General features: G+C 38.1%; 2 protein-coding genes across 2 annotated transcripts; both read left to right on the top strand.

Annotated features, from left to right (window-relative positions):
* The first annotated feature begins 860 nt into the window (after nucleotides 1-860).
* On the top strand, nucleotides 861-18,709 carry cfap77 (cilia and flagella associated protein 77). The gene is made up of 8 exons (XM_084115497.1): nucleotides 861-1,563; nucleotides 1,709-1,911; nucleotides 2,071-2,151; nucleotides 9,250-9,349; nucleotides 12,297-12,525; nucleotides 15,555-15,660; nucleotides 15,765-15,866; nucleotides 18,478-18,709. The coding sequence occupies exons 3-8, from the start codon at nucleotides 2,089-2,091 to the stop codon at nucleotides 18,598-18,600; spliced, it is 723 nt and encodes a 240-aa protein (XP_083971623.1). The 5' UTR covers nucleotides 861-1,563; nucleotides 1,709-1,911; nucleotides 2,071-2,088; the 3' UTR covers nucleotides 18,601-18,709.
* A 523-nt stretch (nucleotides 18,710-19,232) lies between these two features.
* On the top strand, nucleotides 19,233-23,662 carry barhl1a (BarH-like homeobox 1a). Its single transcript, XM_084115194.1, has 3 exons — nucleotides 19,233-20,088; nucleotides 20,969-21,191; nucleotides 22,681-23,662. Exons 1-3 carry the CDS (start codon nucleotides 19,692-19,694, stop codon nucleotides 22,958-22,960), a joined length of 900 nt encoding a protein of 299 aa, XP_083971320.1. The 5' UTR covers nucleotides 19,233-19,691; the 3' UTR covers nucleotides 22,961-23,662.
* Nucleotides 23,663-23,827: the final 165 nt, after the last annotated feature.

The following is a 23,827-nucleotide window of genomic DNA, read 5'->3' as shown; positions in this document are numbered from 1 at the left end:
GAGTTTTGTTTGCTTAAAGGATTAGTTCACTCCAGAGTCCAGAATTCAAATTTTCTGATGATTTACTCACCCCCATGTCCTTCAAGATATTCATGTCTTTCTTTCTTCAGTCGAAAAGAAATTGAGGCTTTTGAGAAAAACATTTCAGGATCTTTCTCCATATAGGGGACTTCAACGGGGACCAACGGGTTGAAGGTCCAAAAAACTTAATTTATTTTTGACTGAAGAAAGAAAGACATGTCTTGGATGACATGGGGGTGAGTAAATTGTCAGGAAATTTAATTATGGAGTGAAGTGAACTAATCCTTTAAATCTAGGGGTGGCTTGCTTATAACATGCTTATTTAATGCACAATTCTAATGTTTTTTTTGTGTTTTTTTTTCACTTTAATTGCAGATAGTAGGCTACGCCTAATTTGTTAACTTTAGGATCAAATGTTCATAAATAAATGAATGTGTATCCTGCTAATAACAATTCAAGTGAAGAGATTCATATTTGTGTTCGAAATCACTCACTAGGCTATACCTCATTCACTATCCCCTACATTACTCCACTAATATAGTTCACTTGAAGGAGTGAATGAATGAAAACGAGTGAATTCGGACTCTGGGTGCGCTGCAGTGAGTTTTAAATGCTTGCTGTTTAATAATCATTTGAAACTTAGCAAACAGGCAGCTCCATAAGATATAAAGATTTATACTGAACTCGATCATGGAAACTATGCATAACCCTTAACTAAACAATTCAATTAGCCTATCAATTAAAAAGGAATTTATACCTGTATGCTGTTGGAAAATGGATGGATATGATTCAGCTGCGTGCGCCATCTTCTGGTCAAACACGGTAGGCCTAATTCATTCGGCGTGCGACATAATAGATATATAGTCTACATATACAAAGATTCCTCATTAGTGGCAGTCTAAGCCGTCCGCCATATTGGAAGGGTCAAAGATCGGTCCTTGAAGAGAACATTGGAGAGCAAGTTGACTGTGCGTCTGCAACCGTAGATAAGAGGCATGCATGTATCTGCAATAGACCTCAGCAGATTATTTTGCTAATCGAAGGCGTCAGCTGACACATTAAAAAAAGTTACCATAGTATAAAACCTGTAATATTGCGTTAATACATATAAAACACAAACCGACACTTTCTCAACTGTTAAAGTTTATCACACGTCTTCCTTCGGGAATTTAAATTTCGTCAGATTCACAACCAGAAGCTGCGCAATGTTGTAGCATCATTGATTCTTACTGTGGGTGACGACATACTGACTGTTCCAAGATGGCGGGCGCGCCGACGTGTTTGGATTGGCACTGGCATCTACTTATACATATCTATTGTTGAGCGTACGGTTGTACACTTGTTATATTGTGCATTGTAGTAGGGTTGAATGAGTGCACTCGATTACGCCCACTATGGTTTCGGAAACCACTACAAACGACTGTCCCTTCAAATAGTGCGATTTCGGATACAGCCCAGGTTATTCTCACATGTTGGAGTGGTCTCAGTCTTTGCAGGCTGCCCTCTATCGTACTGGAGGCGATAGCTAAGTACGATAGCTAAGTATGAGCTTGGAATGTTTGGTTATATGGAGTTTTCGACTTTCAAAACAAGTATATATCACTATAAAAACAAATAATTTATGTGTTTTTTTTTTTAAATGAACAACTATCGTCAATGACAACACTGCCATACTCGTGCTTGCCAGAAGCGTCCCATCTCCATGACAACGCAAGACAACTAAAAGGAAGGTTTCCCTCACGGCCTACGAAATCGCTGAAGCTGTATGTAACATACTGATGTATTTTAGTGCTTTTGAACTGCAATTACGACAAAAAGGTTCAGCAAGGTTTGTTTATCCACAAAACCATCCGGGAACCGTGTTTCTCAAGGTGTCATCTTGCCCAACAGGTTGGAGATCTTCTTTCAAATAATAACCCTAACGCTTGCCAAAATATGTCATAGCTGATAACTTTGCGATAATATAATCAATTTGTACTGTAGTAATTTATTATTATTTTCCGACAAATCATCATTTAGTGAAATTGTCTAATATTTCTATTTTACCAGGGATTCAACGAATCCGAGATGGAAAGTCCTCGTATTGGTGTGGTGAGAGAGTCTATGCTGCATCGTCCTCTATTAATTAAGGTCAGGAGTCTCAGGACTGATGTTGATGGATTTGATTTTGACTACATTGAACTAACTCTGTAAACTTATTTCTCTGCATAGCACCATATATTAATTATTCTTTTCTAACATATATATTTAATAAATAATTAATAGTCTCCCAAACAAATAATTAGTCTTTATGTGTTCCACAAATGAATGGGGGGCATCATTTATTGTTTGCAAACACAAGAAAACAACAACGCCATAACTAAAATGACCACTAGGTGGCAGAGTTAGTCTCAGGATAAATCTAACCATGACAGTCATGCTTGTGTGATTTAGTTCAGCGTTTCAACGAAATGTTCCTGGAAAACCCCAGCAGGACTGCACATTTCGGGTGTCTGCTTTATTTCAGGTCACTTTGTTCCATAAAAGGGGTTTCTCAGTGATGCCATAGAAGAACTTTTAATTAATTAACTTCATTGAACCTTTTTTCCACTGCAAATAACCTTTAGTGCAAGGGAAATGTTCCATGGATGTTAAAGGTTCTTCCAAGAACCATAGATGCCAACACAGAACCTTTATTTTTAAGAGTGTGCTGTGCTGAGATTTTAGGAATGGTGTTAATATGCAAGATAGTGCTTTTCTCTGCTTTCTCCTCTAGTTAACCCTCTTTGTTAGACTCAGCGCAAGTCTCAAATCTTTAACTAAGTACTTCCAGCGTATCTTTCATCTAATTCTGCTTCATTTCAACTTCATCAAGTCTTCCACTGAAGCAGAAGAGAGAATGAAATGAACCTGCACAATCCTCAATGTTTCTCCTTTCCCCTCGCTCCCATGGCCTTTCTCTCTTTTCACACTCATCCAATCATCCTGTCCATCCCTGCTGGGATAAGAGGCCTCCGTTAGACCTTTGCTTGCTCTCACCCCTCCTTTCTTTCTAATGTTCTCTAGGGTTATTTGATATGCCCCTTTTGACTGATGCAGAAAATAGGATTACTGTATTTAAATGACTATGATAATGAACTGCGTGCATGTTCCCATAGTCCCACGAGATCAAGGATTTCTCATTCTTTTTCATTGTGAGCAGTCATAGCTACAGGTTTTGGCAATGTGCTGGAACAATGACAGAGTCATCTGTGAGGATTTAAGCTTTTGTTCTTGTGGCGTTGCCTGATGTTGCTCTATTTCTTCCCTCTCGTGCATCTAGTTTTGAGAGCTGTAGGTTGGAACGTTCACCCTCATCCTCCTTCAATCAGCGGAGGCCGTCTTTGCTTGCTTGCTATGTAACGGGAGACCCGTGAAAGGCTCATATTCATTAAGAAATAGGCCAACTGCAGCAAGTCCCTTGTGCTGAGAGCATCTCTTGTCGGCCTGCACAGCAGTTCATCATCGCTGGAGTTTTCTCTGCTTATGCAGGGCTGATGTATGGCTGTCCCGTGGGGTAAAGGGACATATATCGTAGTAATGTGCTAATGGGCCTCAAAGTGAAAAGGAGATGAATTAGTCTGCATCTACACTCTTAAAAATAAAGGTTCTGTATTGGCATCGATGGTTCCATGAACATCCATAGAAACCTTGGAAAAGTGGAAAACGGTTATTCAGATTATTAAAATGTTCTTCACACACACACGCACGCACGCACGCACGCACGCACGCACGCACGCACGCACGCACGCACGCACGCACGCACGCACACACACACACAAAAAAAGGTTTGTTTAAGAACTATTCACTTAAAGGTTCTTTGGGTAACCCAAAATCATTCTTATGACATCACTGCTAAAACCTTTTGGAACTTTTATTTTCAAGAGTTTCTATAGAACCGAGCACCCAGAAACCCATTTTCTGTGTTTGTGACCAAAAAGTTGATGGTGAGAAAAGTACAAAAAAGGCCTCTCCTCTCCTCTTGTTAATTCCTTTTTGATGAGGCATGGCCAATAAATCCTGTTTTCATGCCTGTATTCCCTGATGACCAGTAAATTAGAGATCAGGGGAGCAGATTTGGGGCTTTTGTTGTTCTCTGGTGTCTGAGAGAGACCTGCTGTGCAGCAGGCTGGCTGGGCCCTATTCACAGTCCCTTCTTCCCACTCATTACCATTCACTTCATTCAGCCTATGTAGCTAATGTTAGACACGGCAATCTGCGGTTCATTCTTAAGCAATTCTGTACTGTAGCTGCTATTTGCCTGCAGCGCAAATATATTATGTATATGTGGTCTGGTCTAAAGCTGTTTTTGCCAGAATTAAACTTTGGCATTTAAAATAAAAAAAATAAGGCTCAGGGTGCTTTAAAAAGCATTATCAGAGTGTGAGATTTGGCAAAAGAAGCTAAAAATTGTATACAGTTGCCTACTGACTTTAATTGGCCTCTGGAATTTATTTGAATTGCAAAGGAACTGGCCCGGACCTTGACCTTCACTCACCTCAGCTGTTCATAGGCATCTACAGTTAGGCCTACGAATACAGTGCCTCATAAGCCCTCACGGTTGCAACACAGGCCCTTATTATTAATGTGATCCAGCTGGGACCACTGTAGACACAAGCACAGAGAGACAGATACATAACCATGAACCCAATACATAACTGTAAAGTGCTTGCATATTAGATAAATGTAAATGAGATATGTAAAGTGACCTTTGGCATATGTAGTCTGTCAAAACAGGGTCTGTATGCATTCATTTATGGATTAAGAGAATGAAAATGCATATATCATTCTTGTCCATGTTCAGTTGTAGTGTTTATGTTATCTATATGTACTAACAGCTGTCAAAGACAAATAAGGAAAAATCCAAGTTCTTAAGGCACATTTACAAGGATGATGTCTATAACGATGAACGATTAAAAATCGTTCTAAATATAAAGAATAGCAGCCCACACCACAACTATAACGATAATAGCAGAGAAACGATATCCTTGGAATCAGTTTCAGAACGATTCTTCCTCTGTTGAACGATAAAAGCATTGACAGCCAATCAGAATCCATCCTGCTTTAAGAGCTTGAGCATTTCAAGCAGCAGACAACATAACTGCAGTGCGCGCTTAGAATAAACAGAACCAATATATAGCTTATATAGTTATTGATATATTTATCTTTTTTGTTCTTGGTGTGAAAGGGCCTTAGTAATGTCATCATGTTGGTTTCAAATGGGTTTAAAAAACTTTTATGCCATTTTTAAAAGAGATTAAATGTAATGAATCAATTTTCAGCAGCCATTACTCCAATCTTCGGTGTCACATGATCCTTCAAAATCAGAAATCATTCTAATCTACTGATCTGCTGCTCAGGAAACATTTATTATTATTATTATCAATGTTGAAAACAGTTGTGGTGCTTAATATTTTTTTCAGGATTCTTTGATGAATAGAAAGTTCTAAAGAATAGCATTTATTTGAAATTTTGTAACATTGTAAATGTCTTTACTGCTTTTTTGATCAATTTACTTGACCTCGCTGAATATTAATTTCTTCAAAACAAAATGTTACTGACTTCATACTTTAAAAAAAATGATGTTACTGACCCAGTTGCATATGTTTAATTGTCTATGTACAATTTTAGTCGAGGTTGAGGACAGCTTGAATTCTTGGACATGTCTAATTACTGTATTGCTTATTCACATGGTTTAAACACAGTTTGTGATCCATTTTTCATTAAACACACCCACACGTCCATACTTAAGCATACATACATCTAAAGAGGTAGGATAACACTCATCTGTATTGGAAAAGGGTAGCACAAGCTTGCCCAGACACATGCTCCCAATTAGCTGGGCCTCTTTATGGAAATGCCTCATCAATTATACCCAAAGCTTCAGGATTTGCCACACATAAAGAGAGTTAGCATCTTAATAACCAGCCAGACTATAGAGGAGATGAATGTGTGTGTGTATGTTTGCGTTGCACATATGCGCACATTGACATTCTGGGGATTTTAGAAGTGGGCTGATATTAATTTAGAGTTGACGGATTTAGCTAGAGAAGAGAAAAGCTGTGATCTGATGAGAAAGTTAGGGTTATGATTCCACTTCCTCTCCTCTCAGCATTTTTGACCTAATCCTTATAAATAAATGTATTTTTAGCTGACTTAAACATCTTGACATTTCCCAGATTCCCTTCTAGTACATTTTGACCATGTTTCCTTCTTGATGACAGCAACTATATTTGAATTCTCTCCCCATGAAATGTATCAGATCACACAGCAACAAAGATACACATTCGTTCTAGCGCTTTCCCACTTTCACTTTCTCTCTGCCATGAATTTCCTCAATTTAGCTTAGTTGAGATGAAGAGATTAATTTTAAGCCAGTGTGCCCACTGTCCCGTAATCAGGCACCAGATGGCGCTGAACCGAGCTGGAAGAGCGGGAGATTGTTCGGTGAGCATTAGTGCCGTTATCCTCTAATCATCATCATGGGCGCATTTATTTGTAAGTCTGACAGAGGAACTCACGGCAAAGCTGTCTGTCAGCGCCGATGAGATGAGATGATCAGGCCTGGCTCACAATTCTCCGTGCCGCTGCCTGAGAAGATTAAACTGGTTTCACTTGGACAGTGCGAACCTAGTAGGTCTTGGACAGGAGGTGCAGACCAGTTTTATCCAGAAGCTTCCTCTCTGAAATGTGTGTAAATCTAGTAGCGAGGCTGTCGGGAATGATGTCTGGGTGAGATTCAGGAGAAAAAAAGAGAGGCAACATCTGAGAAAAAGCAACTTGTGCAAGTGTTCAGTGCAGTGATAGACTCTCAGGGTCAGCGCTAAGCTAATCTCAGCAGCTCAAGCGAAATCCTAAAAGCACACATGAGCAAGAGAGACACAAAAGGACGGTGAAATTAAAGCACGGGTGCCTGAATGGACTGAAGGGGTCTCCTTAGTAAGAGATGATTATGTCCCCCTGTTCTCTGTCTCTTTTAGCCTGTGCGAATAATCTGCTCCCGCTGACCCTCGTGTAGCCTCTCCTGAAGCCGCCCTATTCTCATGCCGGCCTCTGGTTCATTCAGCAGGTCCATGCCTGGTTAATGAAAACACAATATAGAGACAGATCACCAGTAAATGACAATATAAAAGGAGCTTTTGCTTAACATAATCCTTCGCCCGACTTGCCTTTTCTGTTGTCCCCTTCTCTTTCAGCCCTTTTATTGTGAATGAAAGGCCCAATAATGTTTCGAGGGGTCTGATTAGCCGTTTTACGCCAGCGGTCAACACGTTCCTTCAGGCATCTCTAAGTGATCTCCTCAAAACAATCTGCAGATTAAAATTGCGAAGGGGATTAAAGGGCTGGCCGAGAAGCCTGGTGGCACTTACTCAAAAGATTGGCGCTTTTAAGAAACGTTTGATACGTTTCAGCTGATATGTTAACTAGAGGTTGGGTGTCTGTGAGTTAAAAAGGCCCAAAAAGATTTAGGATCTCTCAATTTGGTCGTACTTAGGGATTCGCCATCAAAAAAGAGAGCCGAGTTTGGCAGTTGTGTTCGCTTTCTGGAGGGCTTTACTTGCCCAGCATGATTGGTGGGGGTCCAGTGACAAATATCTTTTAAATCCATTTTTCAATGTAGACTATTCAAAGCTCAGAATGAAGGATTGGGGTTTTTAAACAAGAATTAAGTCTTTAGAACACAGCAAACACACAGAGATCTCCAGAGATGATGACAGACTCACCATGCTAATTCGTTTCTCCTTCCAAAAATCGCATACGGCAGCATGAGGAGAACCGCCGACATTAATGTAACTCTGTGACTGACACATGAGCACACCTCCCTCATGTTCCATCAAAGATCAAAGATACGTGCTTCTGGAAAGCTCAGGCACCATATTCCACAGATCACTTTTGATACATCCGGTTGTCACCTTTGCCGTGGTTTGATTCTCAATTTTCCACCTTTTCGAAGCTAAGCTGCTCTTAAAACTAGGCTTTGAGCTGTTTAACAGAGCTCAGAGAAAAATACCGGGCTTTTCTTTTGCCCCACGAGAGAATCTTTTTGAGTAGATGATGATAGGGGGTAAATCCCCCTACCCAACCCCCCAACACACACATGGCAGGATAAGTGTTGCCTTTTTCAACTCTTTAGCTGTCAATCATCTTACAGTTATGACTCTGGAGACATAAATCATACTTTACATGAACTGACTGGACTACATTGTGCTAGTGATTCAGACTGAGACCTGACTGAAGAAATCAACCATCAAGATCACTCGCATCAACGTTCAATGGGAATTTGTTTTTACTGAGCTGCCAGACACCGCAGTCATTTGGGCTTCTTTTGCGGCATGTTTTATGGTAATAAGTTTGTGCATAATTATGATTTTATTAATAGACACAATCAGATGCTTTTGGTGTGCTAGAATTTGAAGGTATGGGTCGAAAAACTGCCTGTCAATCACGAAATCAGCTGCCACTCTAGAGGTCCATAAAACTTTGACATCGTGATGCATGCATTGTCTTGTGCCGTTAAATGCTTCGGTTTAACAGCACTTTTACTGTGGTGATGTAATTGATGCTGATTGACAGTTTGATTGACAGTTTATAGGTTCAGAAAAACATTGTTCTGAAAACAAAAAACAGCTACTGTTCTCTGTCAGAAAATATACACATAAAATGGAGGCAAAAATAGATGTAATTAAATGTATTTTAAAAAATGATTTCATTTTAATTTACATTTAGAATCAGAATCAGAGAATTCATTGCCTATTTATTTTAGCATGCTTACACACAAAAGGAATTAGCCATGATGAAGCTTCCAGAACAGTGAAAAAAATGTAATAGCCTATATATCAAGACAGATTAAAAAATAACATAGGTGAAAATACAAACTAGACAAATAACACATGTACACAAATATCTATAGATACAGTTATGCGAGGGAATGTGAATAAGGAAAGTGGTTGGATGTCAAATAAATATAAGTATAAATAGTGTGTTGGGTAATGCATGTTTTTTTTATCATTATTGCACAGTGGGGAGAACTTGGGGGCATTTTAACTGTTCATGAGGTAGATGGCCTGGGGGAAGAAACTTTTCCTGATGCCTTTAATACATTTTATGTATTAAAATACATGCCTTTAAAATGTGTGCCTTTAATACATAACATTTAAAAAAATGTTAGGACACTATTCATGAAATAGTTGTATTTATTGTTCTCTATAGCCAGCTCTTGGAAAGGCCAAGTTGAGAGGTTTGTCCTGTCCAGGACCTGACTTTGTTTTTGGGACGGTGACCACAGTTCAGGATGGAGGAGTGCCAGAGGGTAAGTTGCAAAACAATTTTGTAAAATTGCCACTGGAGTAGTTCTATATTTGCCTTTAAAACTTTAACACTATTGGCTGTATATTGAAAACATCATCACTATGAAGCTACATATACACTAACTCAAAACCCTTTGTTTATGAGACACCACACCCGTTCCCCATCAACTCTTGTCACAGGATGATGTCACAGTGCGTTTTCTTGAGTAAGTGTCCCCTCAGGCACTTAGCCTGTGCTGTCAGTGCGCTCCTGTTAGCATACTAAACTGTGGCTGGCTTCTGCACTGGCTCCCGTCTCACACTTTAATTATGCACTTCCAACGGACGACAGGCAGTGACTGCAAGTGTCAAGCCCTTATACAGTCCCATGAACTATGATGAAGTTACCCTGTCATGCTTATCTAAGCTTACTCATCACAAATCCTAATGTAACTATTATTTCAGAAAACACCCAGAACTGATCTCTGCTTGGTTTTGAACATGTCAATCAGAGCCCTGCTGGAGCCTATGCCTACTGTTATTTACCTGGTGCCAAAGGAAGGCGCTGCCAAGTCACCAAAGCCATTGAACAGTTTTGTGTTTTCTCTTGCTGATCTATCTATGACTGTGTCTAATAGTTTGATTAATGATAATATTTCTAACTGAAGTGTTCCGAAGAAGGTAGAAGTATATTTCAATCATGACAACTCTCTGAATGAATTCAACCAGCATTTCTTAATAAACATGGAACATAGCCTACATAGGCTTGGTCTTGCAGACTAGATCTGCTACGTCTGCTGCTGGATAAGTGAGGATACATCTAAAAATGCACATGAAAACAGTGAATTGAATTCAAGCTGCTGCTAGGTAACATAGAGAGAACCCCCCTATGTTACCCCCTAACCTCCCCTAGGGCTAGCGAAAGTCCATGGTGCGCTGCACTGAACTGATCCAATTTAAGGTCAGGAACAAATAGGTTACGTAGATAGAACAAACAGAATGATTGGGTGACCAATCGGCTTTAAGTGAACCAATCAGCTACTCACAAGAGTTTCATGACTGAATTAAAAAATTAAAAATTAAAAAATCAGTTACCAATTGAAGTAATTGTAATTAAGTTGATTCAACTGTTCACATTTTATAGTGTACTCTACTTATATAGTAGTCATCCTGAAGACCTTGATTAACTGGTTCAGGTGTATTTAATTAGGGTTTGAGCTAAACTCTGCAGGACAGCAGGGCTGCGTTCAGCCCCGACAAAACGTTGCACAACGTTTTTTAAACAGAAACGGTGATGCATTGAACACACTGTTCTGATGACGCAAGAGTTGCAACTATGGCAGCTGAGAAGGCCATTCTTTGTGTTCTTTGTGAAGAATTTTCGGAGCCTGATGAAGTCAGTATAAATATGTGTTTAATACTACAAAATATGCCCGATGTTACAGTAATTGCACTTGCTGCCCAGAACAAAGGAGAACATCCCAATCGAGTGAAGGGATTGCTGAAACTGAAATGGAAGCACACACCTAATTCAGACTAAAACACATCTATTTAGCCTCACATACTGACTTTATTTGTAGTTCATACTGTTTTAATACCCTGTATTTTCTTTCTCATTTTTAGGAAAAACACTTAATTACCATTGTTTATTTCTATACTTGCAATGAAGCTAAAAATATAAACAACTACATCATTATGTTGAAATTCTATATTTTTTACAATAAAACTTTCGACAAACATGTCTTCTAATATCCTCAGTTGTTGTGTATACCGAGCTGCACATAGACAGTGGAGCTGCATCAAACAAATTTGTAAATTACTTTCCTTGAACCCATTGTGCGAGTTCACTTTAATACCACGTGCTTTATATACATGTTGCTGCTGATTGGACTGCAGTTCTGACACACCCACCAAACAAGAGAAAACGTATCTCAAACCCTGGTTGCACACCGGTGCACGCCGTTTCCAGGAAACATGACGTTCAACCCGGAAACCGTAGCAAAACGTTGCGCACCGTTTTGAACTTGAACATGCCCCAGGACAAGTCCTTTGGTAAAATAAAATATTACTTATTTATACCTATAAACCCAGTTGCCACACTGCAAGAAAAAGGCAATTTTTCCTTTAGTATTTTGTCTTGTTTTTAAGTGAAAATATCCAGCATTTTAACTGTCATTATCCCGGTAGCAAGACAGTTGCCTGACTCTTATCACATATTTTAGTAATCATCATAAATTAGGTATTGTTCGAGCACTCAAAATTCATTCTTTGAAAACTGTTTTGAAATGACTATGGAAAAGGTACTTTAAAACCTTTCAGTGGGCTTACATTTTTGTTATCAACTTCAAATTTGTTAAAAGTTAAAAAACAATTGTAAAATATATATTCTGTAAAAATAAAAAAAAATGTTTAGTTTAATACATAAACTAAACTTATATAACTTTTTTACACTTTCATCTGTGAAGTGTTTTCACATCTGCAATAATCTGCTGAGTATTCTTTAAAAAGTTTTTGTATTCCAAAGCATTCATGAATTGCAACCATTTAAGTTCAGATCTAAATGCTCAAAAAGGGGGTGACAGTTAACAGGTTACACAATTAACAGGTTAAAACAAGATAAATGTATTTGTTAAAGATAAAAGACTTTCAGAGTTTTCAGAGAATATGTCTCGAATTCCGTTTTTCTAACCCTGTTGGAAAACAGTTGTTCTTGTTTTGCACATAAATCTAACAAAATATTATTTGATTTATGCTTAATATTCAAGATACATCCTTTGAAAACAAGTCTTTGCATCTTCTGCATTTTCGCTCCTCATGTACATTTAAGGATGATATTAAGGAAAAACAAGACAAAAAATAGTAATTATAAAAATTGGTAGTGCAATCCTCCTCAGAGGAATTGTGTGTGCTGAACTGTATGTATCATTGGAGTCTTACGTGATTTCCTACTATGATTTCTCTCTCTTTTAGCTATCTCCAACTGGCACACTCACACTATGTCTACCAGAAACAGGGTGGCTGAGAGGGATTTTATTGGCCTTAATCGAGAAGGGGTCAAGTCAGGATTGGTTACTGCTAAAGAGCTGCAGCAGTACCGTGCCACCCATGACATTCGGCGCCAGCCATTGACCAGAGAAGGGTTTCGCAGGTCTGCCCCACCTCGCATACCACAAGATGCTTCATTTGGTATTTCTAACAGGTGAGTGTAATAATGGTCTCAGCCTCATTCACTAGTCTTAATCAATCCAAAGCTGTGCTTGGAAGAATCGGAAAGAAGTCATAATAAAAACAATCCTTAACAATTTTAAAGGAAAATATTAATACTAATATTCCTATTAGTTACTATGTAATTTGAAATCTCAATAATCATTTTTTATAAAGATGAATAGAGCGCATTAACAGCATCTCTATTTATTGATATACGTCTTAATGACACCTCCATCTGTCTTCTGTCTTTGTCTCTTTCCCACTGTCTGTTCACATCTGCCACCCACATATACACACCCTCGCGTCAGAAATAGGCAGTGAATCAGAACATTCAAAAACACTTGGCTTCGAACAGTAAGAATTCATTGTCAGCCACAAAGCCTTGTCTATAAAAAATTTCAATACAAGTTGGGATACATTCAGGAGCATAGCAGGCATTATAAACCATTATATTTTAATGGTCTATTATTAATAATTAATACATTTTCTTACATTAACAATTATTGTAATTTGTGGAAGATTATTTGGAAAATAATCATTATATTTTAAGAATGATGTTTTGCTTAGCTGCAAATTGTAGCCCAGCCATGTTAATAAATGTCTGAAGAAGCAAGATTATTGGCGTATGTTTTACAAGAAAATACTATTTCAGTCTTTCTACTTAAATATATCAAAAAATAAAACATGACACTTATTGACACTTTAAAAAAAAAAATGGAATATTGCAGTATTTATTATAAATAATGTATCCGTGCACAGTGTTATTATTATTTTCACCATTAATTCATGTGCCCTCGTAATCTTAAATCAAAATAACTTCCCTACGCTCTTGCAGCGACATCTCTTCTGATGACGTGTTTAAAACCTGTCACTCGCATGAGATCACAGCAATAGCAAATCACAACCAACCAATCAAGTCTCGTACTACATTTTTTCTTGTTTGAGAAGCCATCTCACTCAGATATACATCAGAATAGGGAAGTAAAGACTATCACAACTTTAGTTTCATGTTGACTTCAATTCAAAGTGTTACTTTTGGCGTATCTTTGTCATTATTTTTTGAAAATGGTTTCAAAGTAAATCGTACACCAATATTTTTTTCTTAGCGTAAATAAATAAATAAATAAATCCTAATATGGCCATCACCCAGCAAGTCATTTAGGACTCTTGGGTGAATATTATGTCTCTTAATTAATATTCATGAGCCAGTCTGATAAGGCTTATAATGTGTCCCCCTCACTTCTCATATCGTTCTTACTTTCCTGAGGGAGCAAATCTGTAAAATAGGAGTAAGAACAGGACCCTCTCTTACGTCATTTTTGTGTGGGAATAAGACGTGGGTGAGTGTTGATCAGTTTAGAAAGTGATTTGGGCTGTCTTGTTTTACTGGATGAGTAAAAGAGGTATAGAAATGTCTATATCTGTAAGAAACAGAGAAAGAGGGAGAAGGAAAGAAGAGAGTACTCATCTTTGAGCTCTGTGCCCACTGAGGTATGACACAAGCACTCTGCTGAGAGCAGAGGTATGATTATTACATTGGTCCGCAGCACCACAAGATCCCTTCACTCCTTCCTTCTGCCTTCCACCTGCTTTCTTTTTTGTTCTCCTTCTCTTGGGCCTTGATACTGTTGAAATGGAGCTGAATTATTTAACTGAAAACACAGCTTTGTGTCCAGACTCTCTTTTTCACTCACACTCGCGCACACACACACTTGATGTTGATACATCCAGTGTGAGAAGTGTTGGGTGAGAGTGTGTTTCAAGAGCCAGTCAGGGGGAAGGATGTCTGGAGCAATGAGAGGTAAGATCAGGGGTCCACAGGGACTTGTTTGGCCCTGCACTATATCCATCAAATGCTGTTTGCCAATGCCACGGTCAGCCCTAATGAGGGTGTGCTAGGATCCTTGCACAAAATGTCACCATCCCAATACACACACACACACACATGAAATACAGCACACACTTACATATCAGAGCAACACTACTACATCTAGAGATGTCTCCTCGAGAAATAAGAATGTTGCTTTTTTCTCAACTTTACACCTGGCAATCCAGTATCAAATGCCAGTGAAAGGAAAGTGTCCGGAACTCCACCTAGTGTTAGAATAATTGGATTGGGAAGCTCTCGTAGCAGTCGATTTAAAATCATTAGGATGTTGAGCCAATGATCACAAGGCTCAGATAGAACTTACATCCATTTTTTTTTTATGAAGAATTAACACGAACAGCATGGTATACATATTACTGGAGATTATGAGTCTTGTAAATCACAGGCTTACTAACATAGTGCACATTATTATTATATAGAGGCCATGTTCACACCATGTATAGTTTTAAGTCCTATTTTTGAGGGCTTAATATAGTTATGTTTATTTACGAGAGTGACAACCGCATTCTACAACTGAACTCACACACATACCTTTTCAGGGCTCACAAACACCTTTTCGGTGGGCTCATTCTGTGTGAATGGAACTGTACTGCAGTACTGGAGTTGTCTGTTATGGCGTTCGAAAAGGACTCAAAAATAAGACTTGTCTTACTAAATATGACATCTGCCATATGCAACATCTGCATCTAAATTATCTTAAGTAAATATATTATATATTAAAGGGATTGTTATCTAAAAAATGAAATTTTCTGTCATCATTTCCTTCCAAATCTGTATGACTTTCTTTTTTTCTGCAGAACACAGAAGACATTTAAAGAATGTTAGTAGCCAAACAGTTTTGGTTACCATTTACTTCCACTGTATGGACAAGAAGAAAAATATATATACTGAAACATTTCTCAAAATATCTTCTTTTATGTTCTACAGAAAAAGAAAAGTCATACAGACCTAGAACAACATGAGGTTGAGTAAATGATGACAGAATTTTCATTTTTATGCGAACTATCCCTTTAAATATATTGTCTAATAATTTGATTATGCTTTTAAGTACAAAAACAAGTATAAATCAGTTCCTCAGAATTCTGCAAATTCAGATATGGGCAACCTGAGAAAACTGTTTTGTTCCATTTCAGGCCATCTACCCCAATCTCTGAGCTCATGGAGAATAAGTACGCTCAGAGATGGCTGGAAGAGCAGCAGGCCAAGGACAGAGCCCTACAGGCCCATCAGCATAAGAAGGTCTGTGGAGGATCTCACAAAATCACTTTAATATTAACCTTTGCTGCAAAGAGAAAAGTGATTAAGCTGTAAGCATCTACAGAAGCTGCCCCTTTTCTTCACAGGCTCACCTTGGACGTATACAGCACACACGAACCAGCCTGCTCCGCAAGAGTCGGCCCTTGCCTGAGGCCCCATCCACGTGGAAACTACCTCGTTTCCAGCAGGTGAAAACTTAACACTCTGTAAAATCATATCTGTGACAACTTTTCAAAACTATATGCATTATTTGTTGTATTTTTTCATTCAGTGGTTTAGTTGACTCACACTGAAAGGATAACCAGGATAAGTGTACTGTGTGTGTGTGTGTGTGTGGTCCTGGTAAACCCTACCTTATGGGGACAAAATGTCCCCACACAGATGGCAATATCCAAAATCCATGTTGGGAAATGTTTTGGTCCCCATGAGGAAAACAGCTTATAAATACTAAGTGATGTTTTTTGAAAATGTAAAAATGCAGAAAGTTTTCTGTGAGGGGTAGGGTAAAGAATATACATTTTGTACAGTATAAGAATCATTATGTCTGTGGAAAGTCCCCATAAATCATGAAGACCCAACATGTTTGAGTGTGTGTGTGTGTGTGTTGTGACAGTGTGTCGTATAAGAAAAAATCCTTTCTGAAAAATCCATGCTAAAAGTAACAATATCTGCCTCAAGCCCTTACAAATGTTCACATGTACACTAACCCCCTTCAGTTTTGGTCCCTCTGCTAGCCTTAACGCAAAAGCACCTAGTAAATCAAAAGTGCTTTGTTTTTATTGGTCTTTTGCGTTGACAAGCACACCACCAACCTGACAGCTCTACCTGTCAGCGGTACATACAAATTCTCCATTGACAATCCCCAATGCTTCCAATTATGAAGGAATCAGACTCCCGCTGAGCTAATGATGGCCCTTACACACATCCTAACACACCTTTACAAGCACTGACAGAACACCACAGTACATATAATGCACTAGCCACAGTATTTATTTACACAGGGCTCCAGAACACGATTAAAGTAGTTGCAATAAATGCAACAAAAATCATAATTTAGTATTTTTGTAAAATTATTTTAAACCCAGCCGATAAAGCTTTGTGTTTTGTCTATATGAAGTTTCCTCTAGATAAAACAACGAACACAGCGCAAGGCCTTCGTATGCAATTCATGGAAAGAATTACTCTTTTTTTTAATGAGTCATTTAGTTTAAATTAACTGGAAACCGGTGAAGTAATTTTCTTTACGTTTGTGAGATTTGTTATTGATGTCGTTAATGCGTGGAAATAAAGATATATATTCACAACAGAGTTTTGCTGGATAAATGAATCATGTTATTCTAAAAAACTTAAAATATTTTATAACAAATATTATTGGTTGAGAATAAAATCAAATTTATACTGTATTTAAAACCACTAAAATGTTCTTTCATCATAGCACAGAGAAGTAACTGTTGTTAAAAGCTAAATTTAAAAGCTTTGAGAAGTTGAAAGCAATTTTAGCAAACTAAAAGAAATATTTTATTTTAGGATCCAATGGCTGGCTACCATGTCATTTTTGGCTAAACATGCATATTATGCGCGTACTGTACATTGGTATCTCATACTGCTAGTTTTCCTTTTTAACTCTTTTCATGCACTGCTCGTCCATCCTGTTTTTCCTCTCTGTCTGAATATATCCTCTGCAAATTACAACCCCCTCCCCATCCACACACACACACACATTTCCCGTGGCTGCCTGTCCTGTCGTCCACCCTCAGTCGGCTCTAATGAGGGAGGGAGAGTGTTATTTTGGTTGCACGCCTGCGCTAAATTCTCTCTTGTATGACAGCTGATGGAGAGAGAGAGGAGCGTTAACCTTATAAAAGATTTACCTCTGCTCATTACAGCCTGTCAAGTAGCTGTCCTGATAGCGCCAGGTTCGACATTTGCATCCTTGACTCTCTTCTTCATTCTACACTCATTTTCTTCATTCCTGTTGTTTGTTTGTTTGTATTGTCACCTTCTCTTACATCTCTTTCATTCCACCTTTCCTGAGACGTGTGTTCCTCCTATTTAATTCAAAAAGGTTTGGAGGTGTCAGAAGTGTTTGTGGGAGGCAACTGATTTTTTAGGGTAGAAAAAGGGAAAAGATAAACAAGTAAATATATTTAAAACATGATGTGACACACCGGTAAAGTTTCAGTGCGTTTTTGCTGTTGTGAATCGTGCCATAAACATGAACTAGCGTTTGGAAGATTTTAAATGTATGAAATACATATTTGAAACCCCCTGGCTTACATATCTGCAGTTTTGAGCCATTGTTCAAATCATAAATGTGCTGTGCCAACAAGTTCTATTATTTAATAGCTGTCAGTATACATTTTTACGTACCAGCTTAGATGCTACAGAAGTAAAACGTGGGCAAAGCGTCTCTGCTGCTTTTTACAGGGCTATGTTTTTTAATGTTCAACTATTCTGACTACACTTTTGTGTATCAAAACAGAATGTCTTCCATGTTCCAGTAGTGCCATCCGTGTTACTTTCCTCTGTCATTCATATTTGTTTTGTTTTCAATGTTGAACTGCGATAGGCCTCAATCTAGGATCTATCAATCTAAATCTCTAGGACAATTTATCAGATCAGATGATATTGCATTATCTTTTGCAATAAATAAAATAAATGTGTGTGTGTGTGTGTATATATATATATATATATATATATATATATAGAATAACATTTATGATATAACGCACACTTGTGTTTTTACCCAGACAGCAGTCCACTGAATATCAGTGTGAAATTCTGTTTTGTATTCTGTAGGTGGGACCAGCTCTGGACACCTTTCGAGATCCTGAAGCCCGGAAGAAAGCCATGAATGCCCATTACTCAGAGTCTGCAAGCAGGAGAGGGATTCTGGGTCAAGGCACTTACACAGTGGATTAAAAGAGCTAAGATTATTACATCTCAGCCTCTGTTTATAAGGATTCTTCTTGAAGTAATAATCTCCCAATAATAAAATTGACAAAATTTGTTCTCCTGTTGTTTAGTATGTATGTATGCATGTATGTATGTGTATGTATAGTTTTGGCAAAACAAACACACACACATTATTTGAATATTTAATAAACCTAATGGATCTAGATCTTTTTTATATTGGGACCTGTGATATCTGAGGGTTCGGATGGGGGTCTCTGGGTCTGTACATGTTTAAAAAAAAAAAAGGTTTAAATGTTGTTCTGAAGAAGAAAAAAAGGGAGAAGAAACAGTGGAAAAGTGCTAAATGTAAAATACAGCATCTTGTGCTGGATCCACGTCACGTATTGCGTGTCTGCGATTTATTTAGGACAAAAAAAAAGGGAGGGTTGACTATGTTTCTCCCCCTCCCGCAACACGTACGTGATCATCACCCCCCCCACCCTTTAACCAATAACGACGTGGCGCTCAGGACAAACGCGGAATGGACACCTTTAAAAGCGTGTTCCTCCTCCGGTATTGGCTGTTTCCTTGAGGGTGTCATTTTCAGGTCGTGGAGATCACTGCCAGTGTTTATACTCTGTTACACAGGTTTAGTCCTCGCAGACCTGGACTGGAACATTACACATCAGCATCGGGTTTAGGTCAGAGCATTAGGGGGTTATGGTTGTAGTTGTGCCTCAAGAAAGCCAGATAAGTTTTCAAGCTAATGAATAGTTATAACAAGTGCTTACCGTGCTCTTATGTGCGGGTGAGTAGTTGTACCTGTCCTTGGTGCTGAAACTGACCTGTGCACTTCACGGATTCGCTTTTGAGGGACTGTACGAGAGCAATTTCAACAAAACTGAGCTGCAATCAAAGACAGAAGGAGGATCTGGTAAAAAATCACTCATTAACATTGGACCTTTTTTTCTGGGACAGTATCAAAAGGAGTTTGGAAGTCTTTTTTTCCAGAATTATGATCTGATTTTACCGTTTTGAATCTGCAATTTTTCTCAGCTGCATCACCAAAACAAGTGTCTGAAAGGACAAATGCACATTTGATATTAATTAGACTCGCAATGGAGGTATCAAACGGGTCGAGCTTTGGGATCGAGTCTATTCTTTCTCACAGACCTAGTAGTCCGTGTATGTCCAAAGGGGACTGCGGGTCTCCAGCGGAGTTGAGCCCGCGGTCGGACCTGGACAGCGGCTGCTCGTCGCCTCCCTCCCCGAGACGGACCTCAGTAGAGGACGCAGTGCAAAGACACGCTCGCGCCCTCGGACTGGACTCTCCTTTACAAATATCCCAGCAACCGAGAACAGTCACGTCCTCGTTCTTGATCAGAGACATATTAGCGGACTGCAAACCTCTGGCAGCCTGTGCTCCTTATTCCAGCACTGGACAGTTAGCACAAGATGCTGAAGACTGTATGGACAAACTTCACAGCAATTCGTCCTCGGACAGTGAATACAGGGGTGAGACACTCTAAGCTTGTTTTTTTTTTTTTTATAAACACATCTTGCAAAGAAATATTGAAGCTAAATATATACTCAAAAGATTTCTAATAGAAACAATTACATTTTTGTTTTAACATTTTATATTCTAATTCTGTTCAAATTAATTGTGCGCTTTTACATTTCTAAGAAATCAGGTAAAACATAAGTCATATATATATAGCCTAGCTAAATGATTATGTTTAAAATCAAGATCTAAAATAAGAAAGAGGTTTTTCTAAGAGATCACGAAATAAGTACGAATAAATAGGCAGCATTGCTTACACCCGTAAAGAAAAATATATCAAATTTAGATTTTTATGATCATACTTTCGTTTTTGTTTCTCTAACGCAGTTCAATGTAATTAATTGTCAAGGTAAGGTATTTAAATGAGAAATAATCTATGTTTTGGAGGTCACTTTAGTCAAAATTTCTAATGGTTTCAAAACCAAACTAAATTTCCCTGGTGATACAGATACAACCGAGAGGGTCTGTGTGCTCTGATTAGCAATAAATGTGTTTCATTAAATAATTTTGGATTTGGCCATCTGATGATAAAATGTGTATCCTAAAGCGTCTCATGATAGGCTATCAATCCGCATTTTAGAGAGTCTCAAGTTCTCATTGCAGCTCGATTAAGCTGCGTTTTAAATTATTTTAATGCAACATTACAACAATATAGGCCTAATTTGATCAAAAACAAAAAAAGTTTTAGTGCTGTTGAAACGTCTGTCTAAACCATATACATTTAAAATAATTAAACATGTGGAATTGAAGAAATGGGGGAAATTAAGGCAGTAAACCAAACAAAAAAAGTGTTTCTGTCAAAATGGCAAATGTTGATGGTTTATTTGTTTTCAGTGAAAGACGAGGCTGATCGCGAAATCTCCAGCAGTAGAGACAGCCCCAGCTCCAGGCTGAAGAAGCCTCGTAAAGCCCGCACTGCGTTCACTGATCACCAGCTGGCGCAGCTCGAGCGCAGCTTCGAGCGTCAGAAGTATCTGAGCGTGCAGGACAGGATGGAGCTGGCAGCATCTCTCAACCTCACTGACACACAGGTCAAAACATGGTACCAGAACCGCAGGTGAATACAAACATCTTGTGAAACATCATAGCCTATTTTATTTTTTACAGTCAATGATACAGAAGTAGCTTATTAAAGAAGCTGAGTCATAATGTGGACTGAAACATTTTAAAAGGTAGGCTATAAATATTGGCCTAAAAGTTTTATATAAAAAAAACACGAAAGGTTTTATATTTTTGAAATATTATTTATATCAATATTATACTGTAAAATAATTGTTTGTTGCGGTTGCTGTCATGCTGTCAAATTAAACCACAACGGGGAAAAAGTTGTGCACAACTACAACCTCGCACACCATGAGTCCAACACATTTAGTTATAAATAATAAATTACTGCATCGTGTATCAATAATTTAACTTCCGAGTAGTAATTAAACAATTGCCAAAATTATGAATTATTTATCTGAAATGGCTCTTTGCTGAGTGACAATTTGACGGATGAGTGTTCAACAGGATATTACACGGATTCATCCTCGACGAACAAAACTTTCCATGAATCGGCAAATACTTGTTCACAGTTTACCAATTAACATTCAGAACACGGCGATGTTGGAATAGGCTAGGCCAAGTAAATAGCCTATTTGTAATATTTTTTTAATAATGTTGGTTTAAGACATTTGGTTACACTTTATTTTAAGGTGTCCGTCACTGTAAAAAAATATTTTCATGATTTGTTATCACGACTTTTTATCTTTTGTTAAATCAACTTATATAATTAATGTGGTTCGGATAGGCCGAACATCATATTTTGAGTTTCTATTTATTAAATCAATCTCCTTTGTTGTATTAACTCAAATTTTTAATTTCAATGGACTCAAAATTTTTAGGCAACCAGGTCACTTTTTTAAGTTAAACCAACAATTTTTTAGTATTAATATTTAACTAGCTACATGCTACTTGCTAAGGTTAGGGTTTGATTTAGGGTTAGTTGCATGTAATTATGCATAATTTATAGGCTAGTTATTACTACAGTAGGCTAACTAGGCTCCATGTAATGTGTAACAAGAACACTGTGAAATAAAGTGTTACCGACATTTTATATTGGGCTACTATTGCTTTAGTAGCAACTTATGGCTACTAGAGATGCCTATTAAATATATTCCTGCACTTTAATTTTTAAACATTTTCAAATCACCAACTTTTCTTATGGTAGCCTACTTTGCATGACCTAAACAAACGTTCGTTTTCATAATGTCAATTAATGTAAAAAAGTAAAGACCTAAAATACAGGCACCTAAAGGCTTTGTTTTATGTCTTCGTTTTATGGTTTTAGTGTCACATGACAAAATGGCTTCCTGCATGTTAGTTAGGCTACTCCACACTTTGATCTGGCTTACATGTTTTTCCAGAAAATATTTTATTATTATTATTGTGCTAAACTACGAGAACAATTAATTTTCTCCCCAAGAATTTAGTGAGAATATTTTAAGAAAACACGAACACTATAATAATGTAAATCAATGAGGCCTATGTTTGTTTGTTTCAAACAGAACGAAGTGGAAACGGCAGACAGCAGTTGGGCTGGAGCTGCTCGCGGAAGCAGGGAATTACTCAGCTCTACAGAGGATGTTCCCATCACCCTATTTCTACCCACAAAGTTTGGTCTCTAACCTCGACCCGGGACCAGGGTTGTACCTCTACAGAGGGCCGTCCGTGCCTCCACCACCGGTTCAGCGGCCTCTGGTCCCGAGGATCCTCCTGCACGGTCTTCAGGGCGCCGGAGATCCAGCGTCTCTCTCTGGAGTGATACCGAGACACACGTCGCGATGAACTGCTCCAACCTGACAGCAGCTCCAACCTCAGGAACGACAGAAGGGTTGCGCTTGGACAATAGCTACCCGTGTAACTGAAAATAGAAACGCGCAATAATAGACTTTCCAAATGACTCTGACCAAAAGGCGAATGCTAACTATTTATTAAACTTTAACGTGCGAAAGAAGTTATCAGAAAATTATTTGTTGAGGTTCCATCCCCCCCATGAACCTCGTGACTGTTTTCTGATATGAACTCGCTTTTCCCCTAAGAAATGGCGTGGTTTATTTGCACAAAATTATGACGCAAACTAACCAAAATAAACATCATAAAATAATTGTAGTCAATTTCAGTGGAACCATAGGCAATACTGAAAAACTGTGGATTTTCTTTTTTATTCTGCCTAATGTTAAAAATGCATTTTACGAACAAAAATAATAAAACTAAAATGACTGATTAACAAATGTTGTATAACTGAAATGTAATTTGTCACCGATTATTGTGATGGTGGTTGTATTGCTGTGCGGCTGTTTTACAAAAAAAAAAAAAAAAAAGTTTCCTCAATGAAATTCACAGATCAGCGCAAAACATGGCTCTGCAACCTGTTTAGACACTTAAACTGTTTTTTGTGGAAATAGTGTTGTGGTTATGGGTACTTTTCAACCCCAGTTCAACATACGCCAAAATACTTTTCTAAATAAAAGACTGAATTTGTCACATATGACGGGAGTAATTTATTCTTCGATATCCTCTTGGTCAAGCAATTATTGTATATATTTTTTGTGGATATATGATGCATAAAATGGGCTTTAATTAAATTGGGAAATATGTTTATACACACGAAAAAAAAATCGAATTTGTATAAGTGCATTAGAGCTGCAACGG

This window comes from Abramis brama, assembly GCF_963993115.1.
Source record: "Abramis brama genome assembly, chromosome: 5".
NCBI classification, from domain to species: domain Eukaryota; kingdom Metazoa; phylum Chordata; class Actinopteri; order Cypriniformes; family Leuciscidae; genus Abramis; species Abramis brama.
Note: the sequence above shows the minus strand (reverse complement) of the source record. Positions and strands in the feature narration are given on the sequence as shown.

What these genes read in the sequence shown, in the direction of transcription:
- cfap77 (XM_084115497.1), top strand. Translation starts at nt 2,089, where the DNA reads ATGGAAAGTCCTCGTATTGGTGTGGTGAGAGAGTCTATGCTGCATCGT. An exon ending in GGATGGAGGAGTGCCAGAGG is followed by an intron (nt 9,350 to 12,296) that starts GTAAGTTGCAAA and finishes TCTCTCTTTTAG; the next exon opens with CTATCTCCAACTGGCACACT. An exon ending in AACTACCTCGTTTCCAGCAG is followed by an intron (nt 15,867 to 18,477) that starts GTGAAAACTTAA and finishes TGTATTCTGTAG; the next exon opens with GTGGGACCAGCTCTGGACAC.
- barhl1a (XM_084115194.1), top strand. Translation starts at nt 19,692, where the DNA reads ATGGAGGTATCAAACGGGTCGAGCTTTGGGATCGAGTCTATTCTTTCT. An exon ending in CTCGGACAGTGAATACAGGG is followed by an intron (nt 20,089 to 20,968) that starts GTGAGACACTCT and finishes ATTTGTTTTCAG; the next exon opens with TGAAAGACGAGGCTGATCGC. An exon ending in ACATGGTACCAGAACCGCAG is followed by an intron (nt 21,192 to 22,680) that starts GTGAATACAAAC and finishes TGTTTCAAACAG; the next exon opens with AACGAAGTGGAAACGGCAGA.